The sequence below is a fragment of the Python bivittatus genome, unplaced genomic scaffold, assembly GCF_059951505.1.
Source record: "Python bivittatus isolate LINGU-HERP-01145 unplaced genomic scaffold, Pbiv_v1 ctg000410_np1212, whole genome shotgun sequence".
Classification (NCBI taxonomy): domain Eukaryota; kingdom Metazoa; phylum Chordata; class Lepidosauria; order Squamata; family Pythonidae; genus Python; species Python bivittatus.
The window spans coordinates 2,412,965-2,423,623 of NW_028277067.1; the positions used below are offsets into that span (position 1 = coordinate 2,412,965).

General features: G+C 44.0%; 1 protein-coding gene across 3 annotated transcripts; it reads left to right on the forward strand.

Annotated features, from left to right (window-relative positions):
* Positions 1-3,311: 3,311 nt before the first annotated feature.
* Positions 3,312-9,704, forward strand: CDK5R1 (cyclin dependent kinase 5 regulatory subunit 1). 3 transcript variants are annotated; one of them, XR_015796602.1, is made up of 3 exons: positions 3,312-4,087; positions 5,153-6,819; positions 8,903-9,704. XR_015796602.1 is itself a non-coding variant. In XM_088143364.1 (3 exons), exon 3 carries the CDS (start codon positions 5,289-5,291, stop codon positions 6,204-6,206), a length of 918 nt encoding a protein of 305 aa, XP_087999490.1. In that variant the 5' UTR covers positions 3,312-4,087; positions 4,471-4,560; positions 5,153-5,288; the 3' UTR covers positions 6,207-9,704. The 3 variants fall into 3 exon arrangements, 2 of the variants coding, with proteins under 2 accessions (XP_087999490.1, XP_087999489.1); XM_088143364.1 differs by adding an exon at positions 4,471-4,560 and having other exon boundaries at positions 5,153-9,704; XM_088143363.1 differs by having other exon boundaries at positions 5,153-9,704.
* Positions 9,705-10,659: the final 955 nt, after the last annotated feature.

Sequence of the window (10,659 nt, forward strand, 5' to 3'; positions counted from 1 at the left end):
CTTTGGCACTTTTAAATCTGAGCAGATTTACCATGGCATAAGCTGTTTTCTTGTGTACTGTCGCTATTTTACTCCTAAAGGTTAACAGCATGATCAGTTGGCACACATATAGCTAACATTTTGTGTCAAACCAGGGAGGAAGAACAATTTCCTCCTTTAATCAGAAACCAGAGAAAGCTAGATATTATTCATGTATTATGTGTATAAATTACATGCAGAAAACAGTGTTGGATCCAGACATAGCTATGCATTGAGTAGATTCATTGAAATCAAAGGGCTTAAATTACCACTAATGTAAACCCTGGTGATTTCAACAGCTCTATTAAAAGCATGGCTAAATGGGGTTGCAGGCCACTGTTTGTGTACCCATAAAAATCAATAAATACAACCAATTGTGGCTTTGTCAGCAAATATTGATTTAAATAAACCATGCCTTAGTATGGCTCGCATTAAAGTTTTAGATATCTCACTATACAGCCTCTTAACTTTTCATTAGCTAATTTGTGGCAAAAATTAGGTTTAAAATAGGGGGGAAAGCCCAAAAATTATATGAGATACAAGACAAAGACTTGGAAGGTATAATTTGAAGGAAGGTGTAAGTGGCTGTAAGATATTTTTCTTTGGTCCTCTTGGACACTGGAACCCCGGTATGGAGTCCACGGTGGCTGAGTGCCCACTGACAAGTTCTTGGTCTTTGGCACAGCAAGACCCCTACCCTGCCTAAGTGTTTTCCCAGGTCCTTTTGATTAAATAGGAAGCCAGCATGCTGTAGAACAAAGGACCAAATTCAAGCATAAGTAGTACTTTCAATTATGCTACTGGGAAAGTAGATTGCAGAACCATTTTTATAAAAGAAAACAGTGGGTGGCTGCATCCCAGGGCTGTGCTTGACTTCTGGAATAACTGAGTATTTGTGATTGGCCACACGCACACCCATGGCAACCATCTTATAAGAATGTTTTTAACACTCCAGATGCGCCCATTGGCCAAAACGTGTTGGGGAACCAGTTCTGGATTATATAGATGGAGCTGGGATGTAGTTGAAGAAGGCAGAGAAAAAAGGAAAAAGTGCTAGAATTGCCTACTTTAGACCTGAAGCCTCAATCACCGTTGCGGCTGAAATTAATATGTAGTGGCAACATGACTATTATCAACATTTAATGTTTTGAAAGCGAGATGCAGCTACAGTATATGATACATTGTTCAGTTTTATTGAATACAAAACTCGTGTCCTTCCCACTTTTTCATCGTGACCTCTCCATTTTATTGAGTGATCTTTGACCTGCAGCCCAGTCCAATGGCAAAGTGTATCCTCTTGACCTGAAAAGATTTACTTAGTCTTGTTTTACATGAACTGGCCAGTGCAACAAATCCCGAAGGAGCACCCTCCCTGCACTACCACTGACATTGTTGGGACCTTGTTAAATTGTTATTTTTGCGACCTCTCATGAGACATTCTTAGTCACTCAATGACTTCCATAAGGACAGGTCCCTTCAGACCTTCTGTTGAGCAAAAAAACAACAATTAGCAGTCCAGCGTTCATTCCTGGGATGACCTAGCCACAACATGCTGCAGCATCCTTTTGCTGTGATTATTTAAAAAAACAGTAATATTCCATGACCAAGTATATAATACTGTACATGTATATAGTTACTGCATATAATTACAGATGGTAATTATATTAACCTTCACAAATTATGCTACAGCGCTGGTCTCTGTGACTTAGTGTGTTGTGTAGGGTGAGGCACATCCTGTGTGATTCTAGCCATTGTGGCTGTAAACCATGGTTCATAGGTTAATATGCTGTATACACACAACCAATCATGGCTTATTCAACGAAAAGTTTAAAACTAGCTCTGGCTTAGCGTGATCCGCAAGGCTGGTCATTATTGCCATTGTCTAAAACAAATGAGACAGTGAGTTTGGTCTAGTGGTTAAAGGCACCAGGCTAGAGATGGGGAGACTGTGAGTTCTAGTCCTGCCTTAGGCACGAAGCCAGCTGGGTGACTTTGGACCAGTCACTTCCTCTCAGCCATGGCAAACCACTTCCCAAAAACCTTGTCAAGAAAACTGCAGTCAGTACTGACTCAAAGGCACCAACAGTCGGTTCCGTTTTCTTGGCAAGGCTTATGCTTATTTTTTTCCCCACCCCTTCTTTAAATCAGTACACCCAGGGTCTAAAAGTCCCTAGGTGTGCAACTGAGCATGGGTGCTTGGAAGGGGAAGAACTAGCCCAGTGGCACTTGCCTTTCTCCCAGTGGCCCCTGCTGCCTCTGTTTGAAGGCCTTTCTCCCTCTGTGACATCTGCCGCCTCCGGATGAAAGTTCTGGAACGGTGCTGGAGAGGGCCCAGCATTCAGAGAGGCTCTGGACAAGCTCCACTTGACAGTCAGGTGCAGGCCTGAGCCCAGGCTAGTCAGCTGAGGACTGACGCTGATTTGAGGACAATTATATCCTTTGCCTTTGTGAGTTTGGGGTGAGGAGAACAGATACAGGTAGTCTTCTGAATGCTGCTACTGTCCATTTTTATTAACTTGTTTGATTGATTGGTTGATTGATATCTTGCCGTTCCTTCAGGTGCTCAAGGTGCTGGACATACTGCTATCCCTTCCCATTTTTCTCCACAACAACCTTGTGAAGTAGGTTGGGCTGAGAAAGGGTGTCTGGCCCAAAGCCATTCAGAGGGCTTCTGTGGCTGTGGGTGACCTAGATTTCTCCAGTGCTGGTCCCACACCTTCATTATGACACCACAGTGGCTGCCATTTTAAGAAGAGCATAAAAATCTTGAGCATGTGACAGTTTTTCCACATGGGGTAATTATTTGGTTTTAGACATGCCATTATTGATTGGTTTAATTAAACATGCATTTTTTTAAATCTCTAGGGATCTTCCCCAATGCTTTATCCTGGAAAGATATAAAATATTACATTCTTCTGGCAAAGATATGTGAGGATTAAGACCTCCGAGGAGGAATAAGAACTAGGGGGCTTTTTAGAGCTTGCCAATGTTACAAAACCCTGCTAACAAAAGAAAAGGCTTCCAGGTTGCAGTTTTAATAGAATCCACTTATAATATAAGCCAGTCATTTGATTGTCTCATAGATGTTTGTCACGTAGACATAAATTTAGGAAAATGGCACCCTTAAAAGCACTATATTGTTTTGTGTATTTGAGAATCCTGCTCCTGAAAATAGTCGCTGGGGTGACAATATTATTTTCTGCATAAGTTCTGGGTCACAGTGTAATTTCTGTAGAGGGTGTGAAGTAGAAGTCGCCCAATCCCTTTTCGCCTAGAAATTATAAACAGAACAAAATAAAATACCAGGCTTTAGGGGATGCCGGGCACTCAAGGCAACAGCCGAGATTTCAGCTCAGCCCGGCTTAATAAAGGATAAGCGATGCGGTGCTGAAAGAGGTTCTGCCCATGGAAATTTGCCCCTGTCGAATGTGTCGCTGCTCGAAGCGTCGGCGTTTACAGAGAATCCTGTTCAGTGGAGAGAAAAGGCTCCCAAGGAGCCGGCTGCCTCTGCCACCAGCCCGGCGTTTCGCTCTGCGTCCGCGCAGAGGCGCGCTCCGACAGTGTTCCGGGGACTAAGAGCGCAACCCGAGAGCCTCGGTGCCGTTTTGCCGCGCCGACGGTGTCCGCCGGGGGTCGCCCTGCTTTGCAGGCGGGCTGCGGCGCGGGAGGCGGAGGTGGAGCCAGGCGGGCGCAGCGAGCGCCGTCTGGCCGGAGTCGAGGCGAGCGGCGCGGTGAATCAGCCGGCAAAGCGGCTGAGGCAGTGCCGGGAAAGGCTGCTCACCAGCCGCTCGGGCTCCCGCGCCGTTCTCGGAGGGAGCAGCTGGCCAGTCCAGGGGGCGGCAGTGGGGAGGGCGGGCAGGCAGGCTCCCTCCGTGTGCCGCCGCCGCCGCCGCACCGGACGAACCTCTGCATGCATCTCCTCGTTTGATTCGGCGGAGCCGGAGAAGGGGCTGGGGAGGCTGGAGGACCTCGCCCCCGCCCCCCTGCCGCCTCCCCGCAGCCCCCAGAGCGGAGCCGGTCCTGCAGGACCTTGGACAGAAGCCACGGTGCCCGGAGGGCGCGCACTGCGGTGGGTACCACGGAGGCGGCGCGGCACGAAGGGGGACGGAGGAGGAGGAGGAGGAGGAGGAGGAGGAGGAGGAGAACAGGCGCCATCGCGTCCTTTGGGGAGGGGGAGGCGGGGGGAATGCAGCAAAATTGCGGCGGGAGGGAGGACGTGTGGAGCCCCGCGCTCTCGCGCGCGCCGAAAAAGCGAAGCTCGGATGAAGGGAAGAAAGACGATTTGGTGGAAGAGAAATATTTCTCCTCTTAAAGGTACCATCATTTCTAGCTATTTGGTAGCCAGACCCGGGGGGGGGGAGGGGTAGGCGATAAATATGCATGGTAGGCGTCTTTAATTAAAAACAGGGGTGACTGATCTCTCTCTCTCTCTCTCTCTATGTCTGTACATAGAAACTGAATGCACATGGATGGAGAGATACCTTTTTTAGAGAGATGGAGAAGCATCTGACATCTTCCATGATAAATCAATTATTCCTCAAGGTGCTGGGAGACTCTTTGTTTTGCTGCAGCCGACTAACATGGCTCCCTCTCTAGAAAGCATCCCCGACAGACTTTATACATCCATGTACACTTGCCAACATAACACTGGGGCAAGGGTATCTGTGTAGCCTTCCTCTGTAAAGACACCTAGCCTTTTCCTTCAGCTTTCACGGTGGAGTAGCATGTAGGCCATTTATATAGAAGGAAACCCCAGCAGGTCTTGAGGGGGGACATCAGAGAGTGCCATTCCTACAGGGCTTTGGGCTTGAAATTCAAGGTCCCATATTGCAAGGCAGTCCTTTGCAGTTGTGCAAGTCAGGTTTTAGGTGCCCTCCCCCCCTTGTCATTCCCCCCCACCTAAGACAATTTAATCCAGAATCTAGCATGACTAATTATACCACTGATGGGCACAACATTTGGTAGGGAGAAATGGAGGAAAGTAATAAAAGTAATAACACTTTCATTAATATAAGCATCCTCAGGAAGTAATATAATTGAATGGGGTTAGTACTACTGGAAAGCAGGAGGCTGTGTATCTGGGAGAAAACAGACCCCTGCCTGGGCTTATTCAAACTGTTTTTGCCTTTGGCAGGTAACTTCTGAATCCGAGCGATTAAGGCAGTGACGGAAGGGAGAGCAGAGCAGGGCTGAAGCAGAGACTCCTCTGCCCTGGTGGTGACAGCACCCAGCTCTGTCCACTTTGCTCTTCTCCCAGCTGCCTGTGCACCATGGGCACTGTGTTGAGCCTTTCACCCAGTTACCGGAAGGCCACCCTCTCTGAGGATGGTTCGACCACAGTGGGGCATTACACCGCAGTCCAGAACAGTAAGAACGCCAAGGATAAGAGCCTGAAGCGCCACTCTATCATTTCAGTGCTGCCTTGGAAACGCATCGCAGCTGTATCTGCCAAAAAGAAAAACTCCAAGAAGGTGCAGCCCAACAGCAGCTATCAGAACAACATCACGCACCTCAACAATGAGAACCTAAAGAAATCTCTCTCCTGTGCCAACCTCTCCACCTTTGCCCAGAACCAGGGCAATCAGCCTACAGCTCCAAGCCACCAGATTTCCAGCTCCAAGGGCACCCTTTCTTCTGTCAAGAAGACCCCTCACCCCAGCTGCAACTCATCTGGCACCCCCAAGAGGGTCCTTGTCCAAGCCTCAACCAGCGAGCTGCTACGATGCTTGGGGGCATTCCTCTGCAGACGCTGCTACAGGCTGAAGCACCTTTCTCCCACCGACCCGGTCTTGTGGCTAAGAAGTGTGGACCGGTCTCTCCTTCTGCAAGGCTGGCAAGACCAAGGCTTCATCACTCCAGCCAATGTGGTCTTTCTGTACATGCTTTGCCGGGATGTCATCTCATCTGAAGTAGCCACGGACCATGATCTTCAGGCTGTCTTACTTACCTGCCTCTATCTCTCCTATTCCTATATGGGCAATGAGATCTCCTACCCTCTCAAGCCCTTCCTGGTGGAGAGCTGTAAAGAGGCATTTTGGGATCGTTGCCTCTCCATCATCAACCTCATGAGTCCCAAAATGTTGCAGGTCAACGCTGACCCACACTATTTCACTCAGGTCTTTGCTGACCTGAAGAATGAGAGCAGCCAAGAAGAGAAGAACAGGCTGCTCATTGGCCTGGATCGGTGAGCCAAGCTCCTGGTCATTCTCACGAAAGGGAACTGTCCGTTTGCCTTGTTTTATGTTCTTTTCGTTTTCCAAACAAGCCAGGACACATAGGTGAGACTGGACAGGCCTGAAAGAAATCAGCCACCCACCGCTGGTCTCCACCATTATTAGCTTGGCTTCTATGAATCAAAACTGACAAGAGATGAAATGGGTCTGCCTGTTTTCTGTTTTGCTGCATGTGATGGATATGGCTTCCTTTCCACAGATTGTAAACCAGGAGAGGGCAAAATGGAGTGGAGAAGCAAGCACCACAGTACAAGATCATGGCGTCCTTTCACCTTTTGCTTTGGCTTGTGAATTGGGGTGAACTAGCTTGTAGGATTTAATTCTTCACAGTGGAAGGCAGTGGAGGAGAATAGCATTTGCAGTTCTTAAGAAGAAAGAGACCAGATCTAGTGGATGTTCTAGCACCTGGTATTCCAGAAAAGGGATCCCAGAATGGGATGTTAAAAATAATAATTTAGATGTTCTTACTTTGCACACCAATTTGAGCAAAATGACACCAACACAGTACTGACCTCCAAAATGGACTCTTACTCCATGACAGTGCGATTATATTGAGAAACAGAAATGGGTAAGGAAAAGTCAGAAATATACAGGAAACACACATGATTTTGTGTATGCTATCACCTCTTGCACCCATTTCATTGGGGGCCTATGACCTAGGCTCCATAGGGTTCTCTCTAAACATCAGTGTCAAAGGGTGAAGGTGAGATTTGAGAGTCCTTTCCTGCTAAGGCAGAAATAAACCATAGGAGTTAATATGGACTGGGAGGTGAGATTCAAGATAGCCTCAGGGGACAGATACTAGTCAGCTGGTATCGATTTGCTGGCAAGCGATATATGTTGGTATTTGACTGGTCAGAAATGGTTAATTCTTTGGGGGCAATATTTGCATAATATAACTTTGCTGTTTCAGACAGGCTGAGTTTGAGTCCCTTGAGATTTTTCTGAGCAGCTGCAATAAAGTTCCCTAATTCAATTATTTACTGAAAAATGTTAGGATCATGTTATCTATCACATGTAGGATTTGGTATTGAATTTCAGTGTAGAAATGCTTTTCTCCTAAGGGGCTCCTTGCATCCCCAACCAGGAGGGTAAAGTTCATGTGCATTCAGCCAACCAACACCCTTCATACTTTATGAAAACACAGTAACAACCACAAAGAAACAAAAACAAAAAGAGAATAAGCAGAACAAGAGAATCCACTGAATGATAATAAAGGAACTCCATTCTATTATATTGTTGAGGACTGTGACTAGTGATAAGTTGTAATCTAAACCTGCAGCAGATACAAAATGTTCACATATTTTGTATATTTTGTAGAGTAATATTGCAGATGGTTCTTTTTTGGCCACAGATCTTTTCCCATGCTTGGAGACTTTCTCTTCCACCTTATAGACCTACAGTTACACACCAACATCTAAGAATTTAAATATTTTTTTCCCCACACTGGACATCTAAATATTTGATTAATATTAGATTTTGATGCTTAGATATTTATTTTGTTTAGTTTTCCAGTTCCTAAACAGTAAAGGTTAAAATATTCTGATCTTCAGGGATAGTCAAAAGTGTATATAAAAAGGGGTAGTGGGGAGACTGAATTTTCCTCAGTTAGTGATAATATGTATTAAATGACAATAGTCCAGGTCTAGGGTTCTGTGGAAGATGTGAACTTTTGGCATGGAGGCCATCTCCTGCACTGTTTTAAGTTCTCACAAGCTGGACAGTTAGATAGTATAAAGGCAATAATGCTCTGAGGTGAAGAAGGCTGTGGACAAAAGGATAAGTTAGAAATATTCTAGAAAGCTCTTCTAATGCTGCTGCTGAGGATGCTGGCATTCTAGCAGAAAGGCAGAGGGAGGGCTATATTGTACCTTATGTCTTTAAATAGAGTAGCTTGCAATTAATTAAAAAAAACAGCAAAGCACTATTAAAAATGCAGAGGAACATAAAAAGCTGTGAAAACTGAAAAGGTCGAAGCTGAGAGGCTGCGGCAGATTGGAACTAAAGACTTATGTTGTGATGATTAAACAGCTGCTGGGTTTGTTCAGCAGGTCTTGCCACCGCCTCCAAAGCTAGGCCAAAATCTGAGCCATTAAGAAGCGAGACACTGACTGTTAAGCATGCTGTTGAGTTCGTAAAAGAAAACTGAGCCTTAGCATCATAGGAGAGGAAGGGAGGGCTCCTCTACAGTTCTCCACGGTGGATGGGGAAGGGAGGCAAGGCATTCTCCGGTGCATGACCACTGGTTTCTTTGAAATGGGTGGCACGTGATATCATTTCAGTCTCCCTTGGAGACCCCAGCATTGGGGCTGACTTCTGAAACTCTTTAGCGGCTCAGACTAAATTCTGGTACGTATCTGAAGAAATTCTGGTTGTTCGAAAGACAGTAAATCTTTTTGCCCTTCCTCTCCTTTTTGAAAAAGACATATATGTTAAAGGAAAATCACAGTTCTACTCATATGAGTATGAAATCTTAAAGCGGCAATCCTATGCATGTTTACATAGAAATAAGTTGTATTTGATGAATCAGGCTTATTTCTGAGTAGGCATGCTTTAGATTGCACTGCATGGGAAACAAATGTGATTTGGTGGTATAATTGCTGTACAAAACTGTCTTGGCCTGATCCTATGTATTTACTGTTTTATAATAGGGGGGAAAGATCGGCTGACATACTTGATATAGAAGAGCAATGAGTGAGACTGTAATATGCTGCTGTATGAAATGAATCCTTTTAGAACAAAATCTATGCTTATGGCAAGAAGAAAAAGAAAACCTAACCCTTTTCTGTTATTCCATTATTGCTTTACAGTAATACTGTGCATGCCAAAAGCAGAATTGTGACTTTTGACAACAGGCAAAACTTTAGAACAGTTGATTGTAAAAAGAAAAAAAAACAGCAACACAATAACTCACCATGCACAAATTTCAAGCAGATCTCCTCCTGCTGACTTTCATCCACACCCTCATTTCTTCAAGTCAATGTATTTCATCTCAAGACTTCTAGATATTTTCTGATATTAACTGTACACAGTTCTTAATGTTTAGCTCTGTTCTAAACTATTTTTTCTCAAAGGAAGAAAACACAAAGAAAAAAGTGTGCCATTTTTTCACTTGAACATTCTTCAAAACTACATTTTGGAAGTGGGAGAAAAGAAAAGAGGATCTGCTAAATTCTGTGTCTATGTATGTTAAAGTTTTTGAATTTTTTTTTTAGTGTGCAATCCCTTCTGTAGATATCTGTTGACCAAAATTGGTATTATTGCTTATTATTACTTAATTTATAAATGGTCTCTTTTGTATGTATGTGTACTATAGTGTGTTTGTAAGTATGTGAGGTTTATAAATATGACAAGACTGTCACAGAGCTGTGTGTGCCTGTAACTTAATGCCCCCTATTTTTATTTATTTTTGTACTGTGCTGATTAAAAATAAAATGCACTGACCATCCATGACACAGATGATTTTCGGAGGATTTTTAAAAAAGCTGCTGTCTGATGGTGGGAAGATGATGTTAATGACAAGGAAGACAGTGGTAAATAATGAAGCCTTTGGGAAACAGTTGAATTTACCCTGACAAAAGATAGTTTAAACCAATATGATCTTAAAACTGGTTCAGTTACTTTGATTCATAGATGTAGTCTCAGATGCTACACCTTAAGAGTACACACTGAGAATCACAGAATTATCTTAACCAACTGCCTGGAGATCTCATGTTTTAAACATAGAATACATCAATAGAATCAGGAGATTATATTTTTTAAAAATAATAAAAATATATCACGTAATACAGGGGGATGGGGAAGAACTCTAAAACTATTGCCATAGTGGTTGGAGAAAATGACACAGATTAGCTGAAATCATGTTACTGCTTTCCTTTTTTTCCCTGAGAAGAACTCCAGCTCCAACAGTCCTAAGGATCATGAACACTTTTCCTCATATTGTAGGGACCATGAACTACCCATGTGATTCATAGGAGGCAGCCATTCTTGTATATCTAGCTCATAATGAACTTTTTCTTTTTTATCTTTAATCAGGATGAGCCATTAACAGTGCAAACTTAAGCACACTTAGTTTCTTCAATGAGAAATCATGCTTAAACAGAGGACAGTTTCCCTACCCAGTAGCTCACAACTCTCAAAGCTGTATTTGTTGTTGGTATCTTAGGACAACTTAGTTGAGAAAGTTAAAAAGAAACTGAAAATATTGCAGAATTTAAGTGGTTTGCTCTCCTCTGTCTGGTGGAAGCATCTTACTTCAGAGCAATTTAATTTAGTTGGAATGCCTCCAGCCAAAAATATGTTTTACTGGAAGCAGTGGTCTGTAGAGATTTCCCTTATTGGTTGCAAGCATCAGGAGATAAATTTGTTGTTAAAACTCTAGGCTTTGGCCAGTGGGGAAAATGGGGTT

Excerpts from the sequence above, each read along its gene's own strand:
- CDK5R1 (XM_088143364.1), top strand. The coding sequence starts at position 5,289 with ATGGGCACTGTGTTGAGCCTTTCACCCAGTTACCGGAAGGCCACCCTC.